The sequence below is a fragment of the Eubalaena glacialis genome, chromosome 3 (assembly GCF_028564815.1).
Source record: "Eubalaena glacialis isolate mEubGla1 chromosome 3, mEubGla1.1.hap2.+ XY, whole genome shotgun sequence".
Taxonomy (NCBI): domain Eukaryota; kingdom Metazoa; phylum Chordata; class Mammalia; order Artiodactyla; family Balaenidae; genus Eubalaena; species Eubalaena glacialis.
In genome coordinates, this window is record NC_083718.1 from 126,348,604 (window position 1) to 126,371,383 (window position 22,780).

Genomic DNA, 22,780 nt, shown 5'->3' on the forward strand with positions numbered 1-22,780 from the left:
TTTGTTCCCAATATCTACTTTGGGCTCTCTTCCTCAATACTTATGACCTTTCTATTCCTAGATCTTTTTAAAAGACCCCATCCATCTCTTCCATTGAATCATGGCTCCTGGACATTCATTTGAGCACAGCTTCACCTGCAGCTTTGCTTTAGTAAATATTCCTTTTTCCTTAACTATCCCTAAGGAATTCTTGCCCTTGTAATACCCAGGACTTCCCCCAAAAAGATAATAATTCTGATTATAAGTAAATTAGACTGCTTTAATATAAATAACTATTGAGCCAAAGCATATTCATTTGAAAAAGACTTTGAAATTTGAAGAAGAGAGTTAAGAGACAAAAGAGAGAAAAAAAAAAACCCTGAAAACTATTTTCTGGAATTCTTTTTCTGTCTTTATTAATAGTCCTAACTTCTTCAGCTACCCAGAGAACTTTAGAATCATTTGGGAGCACCTGTATAAGACAACTTTGTTATTGACTTGCACTAGTAAACATATTTGATCACTCTACTTTGGGAACATGGCTAGGATGGTTTGGAATTCAATTAATGAAAATCAGGCATGGGTTCATTAGAGGAAAAAGCTTTTTTTTACAGAAACAAAATGTAAGTCCTTTAGAAATACTTGTTCTTTTTAATTAACTTAAATCATATTGTCATCCAGAGATAAGTGAAACATTCTCCCTCCTTTACTTATCTCCAGCATTTCATTCTCTCCCAGTCTTCTCCTCTATAAGGAGAAAATTTTAAATACATGGTATCACTCTGGGGAGGTTGAGAGAGATGCTTAATAGCAGGTAGGCTTGCTCCCTGCCAGGCACTCTCCTAATTTCTGTGAATACAAAGATAAGTAAAATCCAAACTCTGTTTCTTAAAAGACTCACAATTTATTTAGAAAAGCAGATAACTATGTAACCAGTTTATACTCAATGTGATTAGTACTTGCATAGAGTTTTAAATTAAGTGTTATGGATAAATAATAAGGGAATAGTTAATTTTGCTGAGGAGATTTAGAAAGGTGTCATATAAATTAAATTGTAAATAGTGCAGAAATACAAAGGGTGGTTTGCAATAGAGCGTATGTTGGCCCACCACTGCTCAAGGTTGGCCTTTGCACTTGAGGTGTGACTGATCCTAGAAGGAACCATCAGTTAGATGTTGTCAGAGACAGAAGGTAAAACATGAATAGAAGCAGAGTCTCAAAGAGGCTGTCAGCAACCCTGGTTTGGGCCAAGTGTCTGAATCAAGGCAACTGATGTCGCATGCAGAGCTGGAACATTCCCACAATTGCATCTGAAAACAAAACATAAAAAGAGTGAAAACAAAGCACATATTGTAACATGGCTGTCAGCACTAGAACAGGCAGATGGGTACCAGCCATCCAACTGAGGTATAGCTTAGAGTTTTTCCAAAAGCTTGTGAGGGGAGCAGAACGGGGCCAGATCACCTGTTTACTCAAGAGACAAATCCTCTAAGAAGTCATCTGCAGCCCGGAACATCTGCTTCAGTGCAGAGAGGATCAAAATGTCCCTTAAAGGATCCATCTCCCGCTCTGAAGCATAATTTTCAACCACCAAGGTATTAGAAAGAGGAATGCCTAGCATCTTGTTGGCATTCTGTATCTGTGGAAAAATGAATTTAATAAGCATAAGTCTTATATCTGAAATTTGACTGATTTAAATATAATTCAAGAAACAGAAAAAGCAATGGCTTAATAAATTATTTTCTGAATATAATTATAATTTAGATCATTATTTTAAAGTGGGGTATAAACTTGAATCAACCAGGCAATTGATCCATTTCTTCATTTACCCATGAATATGTAGGGTGAGCGCACACACACACACACACAGTACAACACTATTACAATACTATCTAGTTGCGAAAAGTATTCCTTACCTGGCTTTGAGAAATCATAGATTTACTCATCTTTAAGAAGTTGTCTTGAAGAACTTCATAGCAATTATTCACTTTAGTAAACAATGCTACATGTGCTACACCTATATCAAATAGATAAATCAGTTATTTTATATCATAAACAGCAGTGTATCAACAAGGTAATTAAATATGTGTGAAAACAGTACTCTGTAAGGTAAATTTAAGATCAGGAGAATGCAATATCCCCAAGAAATCTCAATTTGGGACTTGAAGTTCTTCTAACAGGAGAAATTATTTCTTCCAAAGTGAGAGATCATTTCTAAATGCAGTTAAATTCACTAAGTTGCAATCAGCTACTATTCCATTCAAATAGTGTGTTTTAAAGTGGCCAGGGGGTAAAAGTGGTTGCTGAATCTTGAAGACTACAAAAGAACCCCAAGAAAGAGAAAGTGAGGAAGGTTGTGTGCGAGCATTTATAAAAGCAAAGTACACTGATTTCACAGTTCTACTAAGGACCTCTTGCCTTTTCCCTCAAACTGCAGAGATCAGATGAGTAAATCACACTCGGCTTCTAACAGAATCAAAGTTCTGCTTTACTAATAACTGCTTCCCCAGGAAGGACAGAGGGGATATCCCTACAAACCCCAAAGACATAAAAAGAATAAGAAAATACTACAAACAACTCTACATGCATAAATTTGACAACTTAGAAGAAATAGACTAAAACTACACACTACAAACTACCACAACTCATCTAATATGAAATAGATAATTTTAATAACTCTAAAACTATTTTTAAATTGAATTTGTGGTTTTAAAAACTCCTGAAAAAGAAACCTTCAGGCCCAGATGGCTTTAGTGGAGAACTCTACCAGACATTTAAAAAGAAATTAATACCAGTTCTACACAATCTCTTCCAGAAAATGAAAGAGGAAGGAACACTTCCCAACTCATTTTATAACACCAATATTACCCTGAGACCAAAACCTGACAAAGACCACAGAAATTAAAAAAACAAACAAACAAAAAATAAAAACCCAACAACTACAGACCAATATTCCTCATAAATATAGAGGCAAAAATTCTTAATAAGATATTATCATACAGGATTCAGCAATACATAAAAAGAATTATGCACCATGAACACATGGTTTTTTTTCCTAGGGAGACAAAGTTGGCTTAAGATTCAAATTCAGTCAATATAATCCACGATACAAACAAGCTAAAGAGGAAAAAACTCCCATGATCATATCAATCTATGGAGAAAAACCATTTGGCAAAATTCAACACCCATTCATGATTAAAAAAGAAAAAAAACTCCTAGAGAAGTAGGAATAAAGAAGAACTTCCTCAACTTAATAAAGAACTATTATTAAAAACCCATAATTGACATCATAGTGGTGAAACACTGGATACTTTCCTCCTAAGATCAGAAACAAGGCAAGGGTATCTGCTCTCACCACTATTATTCAACATAGTATTGGAAGTCCTAGCCAGGACAGCAAGACAAGCAAAGGAAATAAAACACATACAAATTGAAAAGGAAGACATAAAATTGTCCCCATCTGAGATGGCATGAAATCCTAAGAATTCAACAAAAAATCTTCCTAGAGCTAACAAACTATCAATATCCCACCAAGATTTTTTTGTAGAAATAGACAAGGTAATTCTAAAATTCCCATGGAAATGTAAAGGCACTAGAACAGCTAAAACAATTTTGACAAATAAGAATAACGTGGGAGGAATTATTTTATGCACTTTAAGACCTATATTTTTATTATTATATAGCTACAGTTATAAAGACTGTGTGGTGTTGGTAGAAGAACGAACACATAGATCCAGGTAATAGAATACAGAACCCAGAAACAGATGCACAAAAGCAAGGACAATGAATTTTTGACAACAGTGCAAAAGCAATACAATGGAGCAATGATAATCTTTTCAACAAGTGGTGCTGGAGCAATTGAATATCCATAGGCAAAAATAAAATAAAATAAACTTTGACCTACACCTCACATCTTACACAAAAAGTGATTCAGAATTAATCATATATTCAAATGTAAAAAATAACACTATAAAATTTTTAGAGAAAACATAGAAAAAATTTGGGGACTTAAAGCTTGGTAAAGGATTTTAGACACAAAATGAAAAGCATGATCCTTAAAAGAAAAAAATTGATAAGTTGGAGCTCACCAAAATTTTTAAAATTTAGTTTTGTGAAAGTCTCTGTTAAGATAATGAAAAGACAACTGAGCACTGGGAGAAACTATTTGCAAACCATATATCTGATAATTGACTCGTATCTAGAATTTATGGATCTCTTAAAACTCAACAGTAAAAAACCAAAGTGTCCGAATAGAAAATAGGTCAAAGACATGAAGAGATATTTCCCTGAGGAAGACACACACAAACAAATAAGTACATTAAAAGATGTTCAATGTAATTCATCATTAGGGCAATGCAAATTAAGACCATGATGAGCTATCACTATACACCTATTAGAAGAGTTAATTTTTTTTTAAATAGCAATAATGGCAAATACTAGCAAGAATACAGAGAAACTAGATCTCTCATATATTGTTAAAATATAAAATGTGCAGTAATTCTGAAGAGTTGTTTGGTGGTTTCTTAAAAAATTAAACACACACTTAGCATAGGACCCAACAATCACAATTTCGGGGAATTATCCCAGAAGAATGAAAACTTATGTCCACACAAAAACCTGCACACTAATATTCAAAGGAGCTTTATTTGCAATAGCCAAAAACCAGAAGTAATCAAAACGTCCTTTGATAAAGAATGGTTAAAACAACTGTGGAATATCTATACCATGGATTACTACTCAACAATAAAAAGGAATGAACAATTGATATACACAACAACTTTGATGGGATTCAAAGGATATTAGGCTGAGAGAAAAAAAGCCAGTCTCCAATCAGACATACTGTTGGATTCCATTTGTATAACATTCTCAAAATGACAAAAGTATGGAGGTGGAGGAGAGATTAGTTGCTGCCAAAAAGTATGGATGGTGAGGATTGGGGGATACCATGACAAAGACTTTGTGGTGATAGAGTAGTTCTGTATCTTGATTGTAGTGGCGGTTACACGAATCTACATGTGACAAAATGACAAAGCTATACCAAACATTATAAGAGTGTTATATCTCCCGATTTTAATCTTTCTGGTCTAGTCACATAATGTGGGGAGGTGACTCCCCTATCTAGCCACAGGAAAATCACACATGACAAAAAAAACTATGGCCTTTCTAGTCTTTAAGTACTGAAGACTAGGATTTAGGGTCCTGCTTTCAATAAAGCCTTTGGATGATCTCCATCTGCTGTTGCCACCAACTAACCCAGGGCTCGGGAAACTGGATGAAGGGGGCATGGGACCTTGCTGTACTCTTTTTGCAATTTCCTGTGAATATATCATTATTTCCAAGTAAAAATATTTTAATAAGTACAATGAGACTCACCGCAGTTTAATACTTCTTTCTGAACTTGTTTGAACTTTGCCACCATTTTAGAGGAGAGATTGTCAATAGAGTTGATATCAAAGACATAAGCCACGCAGTGAATCCTGTCTTTCAGTGATGGAGAGGTGATGAAAGTAGGATGCTTGGGTGTAATTGGTTTATGGGGACTAAACTGTTATAGAAACATAAGGTAACATTTAGAGAGTCTCTGCTGAATTCTTTCAGATACAATTCATGTTTCAAACGTGCCCACCACTAACCTCCAAGCCAAAACCTTCCCTTCCCCCCGATACTCCTTCCCCAGATTAGTTAGTAGCACCCCTTTCATACTTCCTCTCCACTGTTAGCATGGCGCCATTATGTCTTTTTTATAAAACAACACACTCCGTTGCTTTGGCAAAAATGGTGATTATAACTTAATTATCCATAATGGAAATATTTCAGAAAAGTACAAATAATGTTTTTTTAAAACCTGATTTCAAAACTCTTGCATACTTAAATGCACTAACTGAGAGAAAAGGCAAGAGAAAAATATATTGAAAATGCCATTTAAACTAAAACACTATAATTTCTTTTAATTTTACAGAAGAAAAAGAAACTAAAGTGAAAAAAATACCAAATTTTAAATTAACATCTCCTTACCACAAGACAATAATCTTTCCAGGGTTAAGAAAATAATTACAAAACATAATACAAGGCTGGGTTCATTATTTTTTTAACTCTATGTTTCAATGTTGGACTGAATTGATTGACTCTGTGCTGTGAAAAATGAAGGTGCTCATATGTCTATGATTTCTCCCATTTCTCTGCCCTGCTCCTCCTCCCTGTATCTTTATGTCTTTTTAGATTGTGAGCTTCTTAAGGATAGGATTATGTTCATATTCAAAACTAGCATAGTATCTGACACAAATTTGGTTTTTAATCAACAGTTTTTAAATAAATAAGTGCATAGTTAAGGTTTCCAATCAAGCACAATTGAGAGGCAAAGGAGGTCACTGCTTAGAAACTGAGGCTGATTTTATTGTACCTAAAAGAAAGGTGATAATAATGGTTAACTTTTTGAGAACTTAGAGTGCATCTTCTCATTTAATCTTCTTAGCCACCTATGAGATGAGCATTAGCATTATCTACACTTCACACACACATGAAAAAACTAAGACTTACAGAGACAAGTATGTAACTTACTTATGGGTACACACCTAATTGGTGGCAGAGCCAACCTTTGAATCTAAGTATTTAAGTAGTGAAGCCTGATTACTTTCAGTATAACATCACACTTCAACAAAAAGTGGTTGTTTCAATATTTTGCCTAAGTGATTATTAAAGTGCAAGAGATTATACTACTACTTTCCTACTATTTTACATCATTGTAAAGAATGATATAAACACAGCTCCTCCTGAACTTTTCCTGGAACCTATATAAGTAGAATCTTGCCTTTTGGCTATATTTCTTAATGCTATAGAAAATAAGAGCTGTTATCTACTTTCCTTACATGAATACTTATTAAAGTACAGCAGCGTTGGTTGGTGTTAAAACCACTTTATGACAGTTGAAACTGCCTGGGGTAAAAAGTCAGTGAAAAGCATTGATGAAAATGATTTGAAATGTTTTAGACATTGAAGGATTCTTACCTGATATCTGTCTGGCACGCAGCCTTTTAAGATGTGGGGTATGTCAGCCACACATAAGCCTACTCCCTCTTTCTCATCCAGCCCCATGGAGTCACACAACATAAATGGCAGAGATTTACCATCTTTTCCATCTTTAACAGAATATATCCTATACTGTAAAACAAAACACATCAAGTATAAAAGTTCATTCTTCAACTAGCCTTCAAGACATGACAATAGGAAAAATAGAAACTGGTTAATATTTTTAAACTGTGGTCCTCAAACATTTTGGTCTCAGGGTCAACTTAGACCCTTAAAAATTATTGAGGGTCCCAAAGTTATTTTATTCATGTGAGTTATATCTATTGACATGTAACATACTAGAAATTAAAACAAAAAATTTTTAATATTTCTTAAATCATTTAAAAATACAATTATGACCCTGTTACATGTTAACTTAATTATCAATTTTACAAAAAAAATTATTTTCCAAAAAAATTATAGAAAAGAGTGGAATTGATTTACTTTTAGCAATTCTCTTTAATGTCTAAATTAATAGAAAAGAGCTGGATTCTCATATTTGCCTCTGCATTCAATCTGTTGTGATATACTGCTTTGGTTGAAGTACATGAAAAAAATCTGGCCTCATACATACGTGTAGTAGGCAAGGAGGGAGTATTTAATTTAACAGCTTTCAGAGAATTATGGACATTCCTCATTAATAATACATCAAAGCTGAACAAGTGATAATTTCTCAAAGATTAGCTGCAATGTGAAATCCATGACGTTTTCATACTATTACATTAAGTTCGTTGATCTATCTTACACTTTGAATATATCTTTTATCCATCCATGATTTTGTAACCTGATGCATTGGTCATTTGAAAATATTGGTTCACTGTCTTATCTGGATGGTCCAAATATTGGCACATTTCATTGTACAATATTAAAACATCATATTTGTTAATACCATCATCAATCTCATTAGATAAGTCTTTAAGTTCTTAAGTTTTCAAGCTCAAAGTGGTGGATACAAGTTTCCCAACGTTCTAATTTTTTCTTAAAAACTCAAATGCTATCTTTGGTAACAAACACTGTGAGTTGTTGTCCTTGAAGTGACAGGCTCATTTCGTGCATTTTCCCCAAAAATGTCTACCAAATACCCAAGTATGACTCAGCAAGTCTTTCAGTTGTCTTTTCAATCAAAAATGTTACATGAGAAAAGTTCAGCTTACAACTCAGTTGCACTAGTGCCCTTGCTAGACAACCAGCATATTTTGACATGCATTAGGAGCACTTTATATGCACTTCCCATTTCATCACACAAAATTTTTAAATGATGTGCATTTAAAAGTTGAGTTTAAACAAAATCAATAATCGTTACTGATTCATCAAGGAAATTCTTAAGTGAAACTGGCATTTTGTTCGTTTTTACTGCAAACTCAGTGGTAGGGAAGATTACAGTGATTGTAGTAGTGTTTGGTGCCATTGCTTGATTCATGCTAAGGTGCCAACAGATAAAATTATATTTGTTTGATCAATTCAAATGTTAATACACTAGGAAGAGCAAAAAGCATCTTAGTGTTTTAAAAACAGTTTTAAGCTCACAGATCCCCTAAAAGAGTTTCAGGGACTCTCAGGGGTCCACAAACCGCACTTTAAGAAGCACTACTTTAACAAAGCTTCTTTTCTAGACACACTCAATCTGATCCCAAGACTATTTTTCAGGAAAACTCTGAAAAAACTTTATTTATTGGTCAAATACACTTCCAACATAGACACAACTATGGAAGATTTGGGAAGAATCACAAAGAAAAGGACTTCTCAGAGACACCAGACAATACTCTAATCGCCATTCTCCCACTTTAAATGAGGAAGTGGAGCATACCCCTGTAGCCCATTGTAATTTGTGTTTTTGTTTGTTTTCAAATGTGTTAAGAAATATTAGTTTCATTTAACCAGTTTTCACAGCTGAATATTTAGTCTATAAAAACTTTACTGATTGTACATTTTATATATAGTTCAAACTACTGAACGAAAAAAGTAGGTCCCAAAGATGCAAAATTACTGCACCAACCAATCCAAGGTAAAGGCAGATTTACATGCTGTACAGCTCTCCGAGGCCAGGAGGTGGTCAGTTTTAAGTATAAACGTCAAAACTGTACAAGATAAGGTTTTGATTTTATTTCATTCTTCATACATTCCATATGATTGCAAGCTCAGAAGCCTACTGAATGGTAGGCATCTGGAATCAGGAATCAGTCCCCACTCCTGGCAGGAATGCAGGTGTCTATTTACACAGGGCACTCTTCAGACAGCAATCTGTACTTGGTATACTGTGTTGACATGAAAGCAGAGACCAAGAACATTAAACGTCGATATAAAGTAGTTCTTTCTCTTAAAAAGGAGTTTCTGCATTTAATAGTGTGCCAAAAGAATTTTAACTTATTGAATAAAATATATTCTAAGTGAACCTAAAAATTACACTTTATAAACATAAAAATACTTTTATTTTTGGTGTAATACATCAATCATATCTGCAAATAGAAAACCAAAACTGTATATAAAGTAGTAGTTTTCACCCAGCAACAAGAAGCACTTATGTAGTTATTTTTCAAAAGGGTCAGAAAAAACTAATTATAAACCCACTAAGATTAACTTATAACTTAGATATCATACTTACCGCTATTCAGTGATTCACTAATACAGCAAAACAAGCTTTCCCCTAGAGAGAGTGGTTTCTTCCTGTCAACTGGGTAAGAATCGGACATATTTAAAAAAGAAGGGAGAATCAATTGACTTCTCAGCGTGAATCCTACGTGCGTTTTAGTCTGGGGGTATGTTCATCAGTGGGTGTTTAATCAGAAATACTTATCCTGAAAGATAAGTCTTCCTATTGATTTAGAATTTTCCATCTCTGAGGTTTGTACCTTCTTGGAGACAAGGGCATGCCTCAGATTGGTCTGTATTTCTATTTGGGGCAGGGGAGGCGAGGCTGGCTAACACCTCTTTAGATTCTGTTTTCTAGAGGGTAAAAGACAAGGAAAACAAACATTATTCCAGACTTTTCTGACACCCAAACTAGGAAAACACACTTCTTTTTTATACAGTCCTAGCCAAAGATAACAAAAATTAGAGCCTCAAAGAGCAGCCCAGAGCTCTCCATTATACTTTTATATCTGTGTGTGTATTAAGTATAAAATAATGACGTTTGGACAAAGGAGCTTTGTAGTTATTTATTTTAAAGTTACAGTACTTAGAAACTCCTTGGTAATAAATTGCTTGGCTATTTCAAGTCCTGCTTCCAAGCGTGAGCGCCAAGTGAACGTGTTTCAGGCTGGGAGGGTGGGTCCCGGCCCCGGAGAGCCCCAGCCGCCCTGTGCCATGCGATTCCAGGGTCGTCTGGGCGGCAGCCCGGCCGTCAGAGCTCGTCGATCTTCCTCTGCAGGTACTTGAGCATGGAGTCCATGCCCTGGGCCGAGCCCCAGATCTGCTTCAGCACCTCGCACTCCCGCTCGTTGGCCTGCTCCAGCTCCAGCTTCCTGCTGCAGCGCACGAGGGCCTTGGATTCCACGAGCACAACCAGGTTGCAGGAGGCGAGCTCCTTAAGGCGGACCATGACTTCCCGGGTGAAGGTCCCGGGCCAGAACACCTGGGCGCCCAGGCCTTTGCCGCACGCCGCCTGCGCCGTCAGCTTCCGCCTGCTGAGCAGCGTTTCGTTCGCAGATGCTCCTCCCATTACCTTGGGAAACATAACGGTGCTACAGCCGTCTGGCCTCTGTCCGAAGATAGTATCGGGTGTTTGGAACCGAGCCTTTTCATTGGCCCAAACCACGTCACAGAGAGGCAGTATGGACGCTCCTCGTCCAATGGCTGGGCCGTTTACGGCTGCAGTGATAGGCTTCTTAAACTGAATGAAAGCATTCACGAAGTTTCTGAAGGCCTCGGCCATCTTCGTGTTCTCCCTCTTCCGGTCGTCGGTAAGGCGCCGCTGGATGAAGTAGATGAAGTCGAGGCCGCAGCAGAAGACGCTGCCCAGGCTGCCGAGCAGCACCGGCTTGCTGTCTCGGTGGCGGCCGTGCTCTGGGCGCTCTGCACTTCCGTCCTCACCTCTGGGTTGAGTGAGTTGTTCTCGGACGACTTCGTGGACAGCAGGATGTGGGTGAAGCCTTCCTGCTTCCGGACGACGATGTCCCTGTACCTGTAGATGCTTTCCGTCTGCCTCACTGCCGCTGGTCGAAGGGCTGGTCTCGTCCGTCGTCGATGAATTTCCTCCTCCCAGTCGTCACTCCCGTGACCGACGTCTGCAGGTTGGTGGTCTTGTTGGCCGTCAGCGCGTCCGTGAATAGAGAGGAACCTTTCCCCTTCACGGCTAGCCCCGTGGCCATGGCCGCAGTCGGGGGGCCGCACACCTGAGGCACCAGCGGGGGTATCCCGGGCCGGCTCCCCCATCCGCGGCCGCTCGGCGCCGGGGCCCGGCAGAGCCCCGACCGGCTTTGTGGCCGCCACCGCCAGCGCCACCGTGTCCTCCTGCCCTTGCTCGGCGGGGTCCAGTTTCTCGGGGCGCTCGTTCTGAAAGCCGTCCCCCGCAGTCCTGCTCTTGATAGGGCTCTTGGGCACGAGGATCTTTATGCCTGCCGTGGCCAGGTCCATGTTCTTCCGGTTCAAGAGGGACGGGGCTGGGTTCTTCCTGAACTTCTGGCCGGCGGCAAACAGCGGGATGGTCTTGGGCTCGTGCTCTTTGCCGACCATTAGTGATTTAGGAGAGGCCTTGGAAAAGATGCTGTTGGTGGGTCTGGAAATCTGTTTCCTAGCATTGTTCGGGGAGGTCCGATTGGTTCTGGTGAAGGTGCCCTCCTTCTGCTTCTCGGTGTGGAGCCTGTTAAAATCGTGGATATACTCCTCTCGGTTCACCAGGTGCTGCTCCGGCTCCCAGGTGTTATCCCCACTGTCATAGCCCTGCCACCGAACCAAATATTCTGTCTTCCCTTTTTTGTTTTTCCTTTTGTCAACGATCCTTTCAACCTGATGTGAGTTAGTGGTGGAGACCAACATACACGAGTTTACTCCTTTTCCAAATTTATCCGAACGATTGGTATTCGACAGTCTGTACCACTCAAGATAAGACTCTTCAGATCAGGAGTTAAAGCCATGCCACATCTCGGCAGAACAATGACTAATATCTTAAATTAGAGGTTATTTTCTTTCCCTGCTCAACAGCCCAACCAATCACTTATTCAGTTCTCCCAAGAATCTCAACCTATTGTAATTTGTGATGGAGTCAAAGCTCACATTGCTCCATGAAATGCCTAGGAGCAATCCCACTGGAGATTTTGATCTAAGTGAATGGGGTTTACTGGTACCTCAACATGAAAGGAATTACATGAAGCATTTAGAGTTAGATACTTAAAGTACATTATAAAATTTCAAGATCAATAGGCACATTCATAGTGACATTAACCATTAACCTGTTTCCTTTACTTCAATTCTTCAGAAAGAAGGGTCTCTGAGCAATAAAATATTCCATTTCCTTCACAAATACTCTGTCCTGTTTTCCTTCAGTGTATATAGTATTTGCATTCTATTTGGAATTCAGGACTTACATCTTCTCTTAAAGCAATGCCTTAGGAGTTTTCAACATAAAAAGAAGGCAGAGAAATTCTGTCCTGATGAGTACCGCTATTATAGCATCTATCACATTGAATACTACTTATTTTTTTATTAACTGCATTGGTCCCTGAGATCCCTCAGTAAAGGGACCAAGTATTATTTGCACTTAGGTCTCTATTGCAACGCAGTATTTAGCAAACATAAACATTTCAATCAATGCTTAATGTACTGATTTGCTGTTGTGGTATCTTGCCTTGGCTCCTGAGGCTAGGCTGATATATCATAATAAAGCCACTCAAGTGGATAGAATATAGCCAACATCAAGAAATAAGATGTGATTCTTGAAAGTCCTAGAAAATGCTTTCAGTTATTGAATGTGACACACAACTAAAATGAGCTATTGCTGTCTTATGCTAAATTATGTATTGACAATGTACAACATATTCCCAATCAGAAGATAACAATATTAGACTATAGCAATCATAGAAAAACACAGCTTGATTATGAAATTTTCTATTAATTCCCTTTATTCTTTTTGTTTGTATGATAACATTGACAAGCACAGAATGGAAGTTTCTAGATAAATATTGCACTGTAATTGGTAGGTCTTTCAGGTAACATTTTTAAAAATGGTGTTAGTATTATACTTATTTCCTTAAATCTATTTATTTACAAATAAGATAGTCTTTATAGGAGCATTGATAGATTGATTTACCCCTGTGAAGGTTTAAATCGCTGTTTTGCTTCTCATGGTCATTTCTTATAAAATAATAATTGTAATCCATAAAACAAAATCCTCAGAAAATCCTGAAATAACTTACCTGTTCAGTAATGCTGGTGACATCAGACCCCACTATGGCTTGGTGAGTCAAATGGCCGTGGAAAATGGACTTCACTGAATTGAAAAAACTGGACTTTCCGGACCCCACTGGACCCAACAAGAGAATACGGATTTCTGAAACCAAGTCTGCATAGGGCCTGTAGGCTCTGAGGTCTGCTAAGAGACTATTTCTGTGCCTGTAAAAATGCAGTAGTTAAATACAACAGGCAAATTTCCATAAGGAAGAATACAATTTTCCTGGCGCTTTTCTTCCCTCTGAAAAGTATGGTTTAATGCTTACTTATTATTTTGATATTAACATCTATCATATGACTTGAAAGGGTCTAAGGTTATGCATTTTGTGCTTGAAGAAAATGCACTTATCTATATCTGACTAAGTTAAACATTAACCAGCAACCAAATCATTGCTAAACTGTTAGCCTTAGACCATATAAATCTAATAAGAAATAACAGTAACACTGAAGATGAATTTTCAGTAAAAAGGTTATATTAAGGAGAAATAAAAATAAAATAAATGCAATGCAGGTGTTTATCTATAAACTGGGGAGAAGGGACTTTGTTTTTAAAATTTTCCGAGGTTCCTCGAAAACTTTACTCTCAAGGAAAGGATTCAGAGGAATTTTCTAAAATGGTCATCTTGACTCTGTCTGGAAAACTTTGAATGTAACAGGGCCAAAGTGAAACATGAAGTCAAATTGTCATCAGGTGGACCTTAAAAGTTTCAGTTGGTAGTGGTTTTGTTTTTGTTGCTGTTCTAAATTGTCTTGAACACATTATGTCAGGAACACTATAACCGATTTTTATCACTCCAAGTGATACAATTTTTAATTTTACTATTTGTCGATGCCATTTATACAGTTGGTGAGTAATGAAATGAGTAATAGATAGTCCAAGAAACTAACTTACTGTGTGGCTCTTGTTATCCTGTTTATGTAGCCTGCATCATCCTTAATTCCTAAAGGAAATAAACAGCATAATAATGTTTAAACTTGTCTGGTTTAATGTGGCCAAGTCTACCTTCTAAATAGGGTATTGAGTCTTCTTGAATAACCCAGCTGAGCTGTTGGGTTAGGAGTTAGGGTCGGCAGCATAACGAGATGAAGAGGAGCTAAAATTTTCTTCTTTGTACATTAAGTCACTCTGCAAACTCATATAATTATGCCTAGAGGTCCTCGAGCTGACCCAAAAAAAGGTGTCACGTGTCAAAATACTGAGGCCTTCCCCCCACCCTTTCTCGCTCTCCATCTCCATCTCCACCTCTTTACTCACACTTCTGAACTTACTTTGATCAAAGCTGCCTATTCTTTCTGGGTAATAACCCCATAACCTTTAGGCCTTCCAGGTTTCATTTTTGAGCTTATAAAAAATTTTGTGGCATGAAATTCAATTGTCTGTCTCCTTTTTCCTTGTTCACGTAGATTAATTATGACCTACCAAACACAAAGACTAGAACCAGAATGTAGGATTATCTAATTTAACATACCTTCCACTCGAAAAACTTCACATTCCAAAAATCGGGATCGTAAGGCAGAATTTAGTCCTAATTTTTCCACTAAAAGTTTAGGTATATCAATGATTCTATGGTGTAAATCTAGAGATAAACACTGATCGGGAGAAATAGAGAACTGAAATTCCAGTAGGTTTTGGCTAATTTTCGATGTTGAATCTAAAAATGCTGCCGTCATTTCCATTGTTTTATTCTTTTGAAATGAAAAACAGAAGGAAGTATTTGGCTTTCTAAAACTTTCAGACATTTCAGGATAATGCCCAAGCATAAAGATACCAAAAATATTATTGGGGGAATAAATCATTGTTATAGTGGATCCCTGACGAATGCAGCTATTATGCATATTTCTAATTCTGTTTCCATGGACACTAGACTTGTAAAGAAGTCTCAAAGAAACATTTCCAAGCAGCTTTTGAAGACTCTTTTCCTCATTCCATGTCAGTGTGGTTGTCACTGCCATTGTTCTGTATCTAGTGAGAAAAAAAATTAATAGTTTGAGAGAGTAGTATAGCATTGTGGTTTCTGCTATCCTAGTTCCAGTGAGTTATTTTTTCCGCTCGCCCACTTAAAGCATGTTATTTGGATTTGGATTATAAGGCTATGTGTATATATATATATATATATATATATATACATATATATATATATATATATATAGTACACACATACACATATATACATATATATGCATACATATAAAACTATAGATAGATATGAAAAAATAGGTAATTTAAATATTTAAAATATCATTAATTTTTTAAGGTCAGTAGAAAAATAAACAGACTGGATTAAAAAAATAGAGAAAAATTAATGAATTAGAACAGGGATCAGCACACTTTTTCTTAATAACAGATAGTAAAAATTTTAGCCTAAGTGGGTCATAAGGTCTCTACCACAGTGACTCAACTTTGCCAATGTAAGGCAAAAGCAGCCACAAACCATATTTAAACAAATGCACATGACAGTGTTCCAATAGAAGTTTTTCTACAAAAATAGATGGCTGGCACATAGGCCATAGTTTGCCAACCCATGAATTTGAAGATAGAAATGAGAAATTAATTCAGAAAACAGTGTACAAAGAAAGAAATTGAAACATGAGAGGATTAAATAGGGAGGTCCTAAGTGGCAAAATAGACCATTAGCCATCACGCCAATTCTTTCAATAAGAAAAATTAGAAACACAGGATAAACTGTAAAACAGATATATTTGAAAGTATTAGAGAGAAAAAAAAGCAGTGAAGAATTATGTTATTGGCTAAGATTTGGAAAAGAAGTGAAGACAGAGAGGTAAGCTTGGCATTTGATGCATCTGTCAACTTTAGAAGATGCTAAGAAGTTCAGCAAAGCTTTTGCTAGATTCATAGAGCTAGGGTAATATAGCACAACAAAGAGGGTGCCTTCACAACCCTCCCCGAGGCCATGCATGACAATTATGAAGAGCTACAGAGAAGAAGCACCCGTGGACTGGGAGATAGACTTAATTTCATCTCTAGTCTTCTCAATCTATAATCAGATTAAGACAAATGAGGATTGCCAGTGTCTCTAGCTACAGGACAGATGCAATATAAACTTTGGATGAAGAGAACATTTTCTTAACTTTAAATTACCTCTACATTTTCTTGATATTCAATGTCTCACACTCATCATAAGCACAGGGGAGCAGACAAAACAACATGATAGAAAACCAAGAGAAAAAACAGAAAAGAAAATAGAAACAAATCCATACTGATCATGGAATTACCCATAGCAATTTTTAAATAACTAAGCTTGGTGTGTTCAAATAAGTTAAAGATAAGATTGAATGGTTGACAGTAAAATGGAAAAAAAAAAAATTTTAAGGAAATTCTGGACTTAAAAAAAATATCTGAAATTTAAAACTTGAAAGATACATTTAACTGAAGGTTAAACACACTTAAAAGGAATAATTAATTGGAAGAAACTATATCAAACTGAAACAATGAGACAAAAAGAAGAGGAAGAAAAACAAAGGACAAAAGTGACTAGAGGGTACAGTAAAATTAGCTAACATCTGTGCAACTAGAGTCTAAGAATGAGAGAAGGAAGGAATAGAACATATATTAAAATAGTCCTACAAAACTCAAAAAAGCAAATCTCAAAACATTTCAAAGCACTATAATTTTGAATAAGAATATAGGCTAGAAATTAGAAAAAAAAAAAAAATAGATCCCCTAATACATTAGAAAATAAAGAAATCTACTACTAAGAAATCCCTGGATCAAATAAGAAAACTTAATGAGATCTGGAAAATTTAATAAATGATAATAAAATATTATTGTCAAAACTTGTGAAATGAAGCTAAAACATACTGTAAAAAATGTATATAATTAAATGCATGTATTAGAAAAGAAGAAAGGCTGAAAATGAATTATATAAACTTCAACTTCACAACGTCAAGAAAAAAGCCAATTAAACACAAAGAAAAAAGAAGAAATTAAATAATAAAAGTAAAAGCAAAAATTAATAAAGCAAAAATAAGTATACAAAGAGAAGATCAACAGAACCAAAGTTAGTTTTTAAAAAGAATAATAAGATGTGTAAAACATTGCTGATACTGATAAAGAAAAGAAGGTGGTGGGGTGACAATGTACCAAGGTCAAGAACATAGACAAGAACATGTACATATGCTACAAACAATAAAAATATTGTTTAAGCTGAACAATTTTTTAAAAATAAATTTGAAAATAGGCAAATTTGAAATGGGCCAATTCTGAGAAAAACAAAACTTACCAAAACTGATATGAAAATAAATAGAAAAAAATGAATAATCTCATAGCCATTTAAAAAAACAGAATTCGTCATTAAAGACTTTCCACAAATAAAACTCAAGGATAAGTGGGTCCAATAGCTAAACCAAACTTTGAGGGATCAACTTTACAATCTTAAACACTTCAAGAGAATAATTTAGAGACCAACACATTACAATGGCATTATAAGCAAGGAAATTTGCAAGCTAGTCTCACTCCTAAATACTGATGCAAAAATCCTCAGCAAAATATTAGCAAACCTAAAGAAAAAAGAAGTGAAGCAGATTTTTTATTTAAACCTCATTCGCAAAAGCAGCAAATAAAATAATGTTCCTAGGAGTAAATTTTTTTAATGATGTGAGCAACTTCTGAAGAGATAATTATATGGAGAATGTTATAAAGGACATGAAAAATGACCCGAATAAAAACCTACCCAACTTTCTTGGATGAGAAAAGCCTTCTTAAAAACGATATCAATTCTTCCAAAATTTATCTTTCAATTCAGTACAAGCTCGATCAAAAGCCCAAGAACATTCTTTCCATTGAATGTAAGAAGATGATCTGAAAGTTCACATTATATTTCAAGGAGCAAAGAAGAGCCAAGAAAGTTTTGAAGAAAAACAAGTTGAGACATATAAAATTATGATAATTAGGAGAATGTGAGAGTGGCACTAAGATAGTCAAGAGCCCTGAGACTGACCAACTTTCATAGCCAGGGTCCCCTAGAAAACAAACCTTAAGGCCGAGTTTACATGCAGAGGCTTTATTGTGGGGTTCAAATCCAGAGAAATAAACATGAGGTAAAGCAGAACGTGAAATCGAGGACTTGACCAAATACAAAGTTGACACAACTGATTACTCAGCTTGGAGAGCAAGTAATAGCTCTATAGGAAAAAAATTTTAATTAAATCATATGATCCTCATAATCTCATAACATCCTTAAAAGTAAATTCCAGTTGATGTGAGGCACTAAATGTGCAAAGTTTTAGAAGGAAATGCTGGAGAGTATCATTATGACCTCTGTATTGGGAAGGATTTCTAAAATAAGATACTAAAAGTACAAACTATAAAGGAAAGAAAGATAAATTTGACTACATTAAAACTTAAGTTTTTCTTACAATAAAAGATACAACAATGCAACTTTAAAACACATTTATCCTACAAATATTATCCAACGTATAAACAATAAGAAAACCACAAACAACCTAATAGAAAAGTAGTCAAAGTATGTGAACAGGAAATTCACAGATGAAGTAACTCAAATGGGCTATAAACATATGAAAAAATGTTCAATAGTTCTAGTGACAAGGAACTGTAAATTAAACAATAATGAGATATCATTTCACATCAAACAAAAGTCCAGTGATACTAACAGTTGACCAGGACATAGAAATTCAAGAATACTTACACTGTCCTGATGGGCATGCAACATTTTGGAAAGCAGGTGTATGCATAGCAGCATCGTTTATGGTGATGTTAGAAGATTGGATGTACAAATTTTGGCATATTCATACAAGGAAATACTAAAGGGCATTGAAGTGACTGAACTAGACCTATTTGTATCAACATGGATAAAGCTCAAAGAATTAACTGGAAAAAAGCAAGTTGAGAATGAGACTCTTAGTATGATACCATAAATAAACTGTTAATACAAAAAGCAATACTAGAGATCATTTTAGATACATACATATATACAGCAAAAGCATAAAAACAAGCATGACAATAATTTATACCAAAGTCTGGGTAGTGTTTCCCTCTGGGAAGGAAGAGAAGGGAAGATAATATAGGAGAGACTCTTAGATAATTTCAACAGGATCTGTAATGCTTTGGTTTTCAAGGGAAAAAAAACCAAACCATTCTAATTAAATAAAGCAAATCATTCTAAAAATCAGATAGAACTGTATAAGATTACAGTAGAGTTCATTTATTCTCTATAGTTCCCTGTTTTTGAAATATTCATTAAAAAACAAAACCAGTGAAAGAGAAAAGCATGATCATTAGCAGTGATTTCACTCTGAAACTTTTTTCAAAGAAAGAAAAACGGGCAACTTTCTTCGCACACAGCTAGGAAACATTGGATGGCAGCAAGTCACTTACCAGTTTTTCAGAGTTGGACGAGGCTTAAACTGCTCTCTCTGATTTATGGAACAGCCACAATTGGGACACTGAAGGTTCTGCTGGGATCAGTGGTTTCCTGTTCATAAGAAAGGAAAGTGAAACTCAAAGCAGCAAACCATCAGGAGACAGCAAGCCACCTGCTGTTAAGTTTCTTTTTCTCTAGTAAAAAAGAGGAAACAATAAAACAAAAAAAAAGATTCCTGTTGAGCACATGAAAAAGATCTTTGGTCCCCTCTGCAACCCACATCTAGGCATGCATGAAATGGCAATTATTAATTAAAAATTGCGATAAAACTAATAGTTAATAATTTCTTGTGCATATAACTATGTATTTGGCACTGTGCACCTACCTGCATTTTCCTAGTTTCTGCTCAGAACAATCTCATACAGTAAACACTATTAGCATCCCTATTTCTCAGAGTATGAAAATAAAACTTAAGGACATTAAGAGACTTTGCCCAAAGTAATGGAGCTGATAGAGTGGTGCAGCCAGCTGGTATTCAAAACCCAGACTCTCTGCACTGGAACAAACAGATTATGATTTGGCTTTTCCTGAATGCATACATAAGGCAGTGTGCAGCCTCTTTTCCTGTTTATACATTCATTCATTCAATACGGACTTAGATCCTGGGAAGGAAAATGCTGAGTAAGATAAAACCACTGCCCTCAGGGACCATGCTGTGTACTCAGGGAGACAGTCGGGTACACAGACAATTATGTTAGTGTGCCGAGGGCTACAAGTGGAATAAGAACGAGATTGTCTGGGGACCAGGATGACGGTGGCCTCACCCAGTCTTAGTGCATTAGGAAAAAGCTTGCTAGAAGATCAAAGTTTAGACTGAGACATGAATTACAAGGAAGAAGTGAAGCAAGAGAGAGCACAGTGTTACGAGACCTCCAATTATTTTAGTCTGTCTGGAATGGAGTGACAACATCAGATTGGCAGGCAATGAGGCTAGGGAGGTGATCAGGGTTTTAAAAGATGCAGACGTAGAGAATGGACTTGAGGACACAGAGAGGGGGCAGGGTAAGCTGGGACGAAGTGAGAGAGTGGCATGTAGTTATATACACTACCAAATGTAAAATAGATAGCTAATGGGAAGCAGCCACATAGCACAGGGAGATCAGCTCAGTGCCTTGTGTCCACCTAGAAGGGTGGGATAGGGAGGGTGGGAGGGAGACGCAGGAGGGAGGAGATATGGGGATATATGTATATGTATAGCTGATTCACTTTGTTATACAGCAGAAACTAACACACCATTGTAAAGCAATTATACTCCAATAAAGATGTTAAAAAAAATAAAATAAAATGTAGAAAGTAAAAAATATATATACACACCTGGGGGGAAAAAAGTCTTATTTAAATTGAATTTTTATCAGGAAGACAACATTCACACTCTGAAAGCAGGGGGTGGCATGGTCAAAATTGAATGTCTTAGAAAGAAAAGTGTATTTGTTGTTTCTTGCTTTGTAACAAATACCATAAACCTAGAGGCTTTGAAACAACTCACATTTATTATGGCACAGTTTTTCCATGGATCAGGAGACCAGCATGGCTCAACTGGATTCTCTCTTCAGGGTCTCTCACTCAAGGTGTTGGCCAGGAGTGGTCTCATCTTTCTCTGGGAAAGCTCTTTCGGGTTACAGCAGAATTCAGTTCCTAGAAAGTGTAAGACTGAGGTCCCCTGTTCTTTGCTGGCTGCCAGCCTGAGGCCACTCTCAGCTCCAATAGGATGCTCCCAGTTCCTTGCCAATGGTCTCACTCATCTGAGGCTTACAAGACATGGTGGCAACAGAATCCTCCAAGGCCAGCAGCAGAATCTCCCTCGTGTCAAATCTCCTTCAGAGAGAGCCCCTTTCTTTTAAGGGTTTACCTGATTGCATCAAGCCCACCCACTGAAGATAATCTCTCTTTTAAAGCCAATAAATTAATCATGGAAGTGATATCCCATCATTTTCAGATCTCTCTCGCACTCAAGGGTAGAGAGTTACACAAGGATGTAGGTCATGGGGGGGGGCATCATAGATTTCTATCACAAAGGGCAAGACTGAGATCAAAGAGACCACTTTTTAACCTTTTGCATTTATTTATTCAATCATTCATCCATTCATCTATCTGTTCTTTTTTTTTTTTTTTTTTTGAAGTATAACTGATTTACAGTACTGTGTTAGTTTCAGGTATACAGCATAGTGATTCAGTATTTTTGCAGATTATATTCCATTATAGATTATTATAAGATAATGGGTATAATTCCCTGTGCTATACAGTAAATCCTTGTTGTGTATCTATTTTATGTATAGTAGTTTGTATCTGTTATTCCCATAACCCTACTTTGTCCATCCTCTCTTCCCTCTCCCCTTTGGTAACCCCAAGTTTATTTTCTATGTCTGTGAGTCTTTTTCAGTTTTGCATATAGTTTTATTTTTTAGATTCCACATATAAGTGATATCATGTAATATTTGTCTTTCTCTGTCTACTTACTTCATAAAGTATATTACTCTCTAGGTCCATCCATATTGCTGCCCATTTGCTCTTCTTATTCCTGTGTTGTATACCTGAAACTATCATAACATTGTAAGCCAATTATACTTCAATTTAAAAAAAATTTTAGTCAAACAGGAAAAAAAAAAAAAAGATTCCCAGGTCTGCCTAGAGTAAGACTCTAAATCCTAGACTCAGGCCTTAAAGACTGAAATGGCCAAAGGGTTTTGTCACTTAAGTTATTCCTGTAGCTGAATAGGGGGGCCACCTCCAAAAGCAGTGATCATCCCCCAAGCTGTGTGTAGTCAGGAAGACCAGAGAGCCACGGCTGCCTCACCCGAGGGACAGAAAGGTATGGCCCTGCCTTCCTTCTCCTTCTTCGCACTTCCTGTTGTTCTGCAGCCTCTTCCAGATACAGACTCAGAGTCTCTAGCTTCCCAGTACTGTCTTGCTTTGAACATTTTGTTTTCTTTCCACTTATTTTGCTTCCTCAT

The 22,780-nt window shown here is 36.6% G+C and overlaps 2 protein-coding genes across 2 annotated transcripts; both read right to left on the bottom strand.

The window, feature by feature from the left end:
• Positions 1–459: 459 nt before the first annotated feature.
• Positions 460–19,877, bottom strand: IFI44L (interferon induced protein 44 like). Its single transcript, XM_061186416.1, has 9 exons — positions 19,784–19,877; positions 14,898–15,391; positions 14,321–14,369; positions 13,395–13,590; positions 6,985–7,137; positions 5,353–5,524; positions 1,896–1,996; positions 1,444–1,618; positions 460–1,289 (listed from the first exon to the last, which is right to left on the bottom strand). The coding sequence occupies exons 2-8, from the start codon at positions 15,379–15,381 to the stop codon at positions 1,448–1,450; spliced, it is 1,326 nt and encodes a 441-aa protein (XP_061042399.1). The 5' UTR covers positions 15,382–15,391; positions 19,784–19,877; the 3' UTR covers positions 460–1,289; positions 1,444–1,447.
• Positions 10,385–12,018, bottom strand: LOC133089013 (chromodomain Y-like protein). The gene is given in 4 exon segments (XM_061187184.1): positions 10,385–11,031; positions 11,034–11,192; positions 11,195–11,411; positions 11,413–12,018. Coding segments are annotated over 4 exon segments (1,629 nt in total).
• Positions 19,878–22,780: the final 2,903 nt, after the last annotated feature.

Excerpts from the sequence above, each read along its gene's own strand:
- IFI44L (XM_061186416.1), bottom strand. The coding sequence starts at position 15,381 with ATGGCAGTGACAACCACACTGACATGGAATGAGGAAAAGAGTCTTCAA. Across the intron at positions 13,591-14,320 it reads AGGATAACAAGAGCCACACA|GCACAGAAATAGTCTCTTAG; the intron begins GTAAGTTAGTTT and ends GCATTTTTACAG. Across the intron at positions 7,138-13,394 it reads TCACCAGCATTACTGAACAG|TATAGGATATATTCTGTTAA; the intron begins GTAAGTTATTTC and ends TTTGTTTTACAG.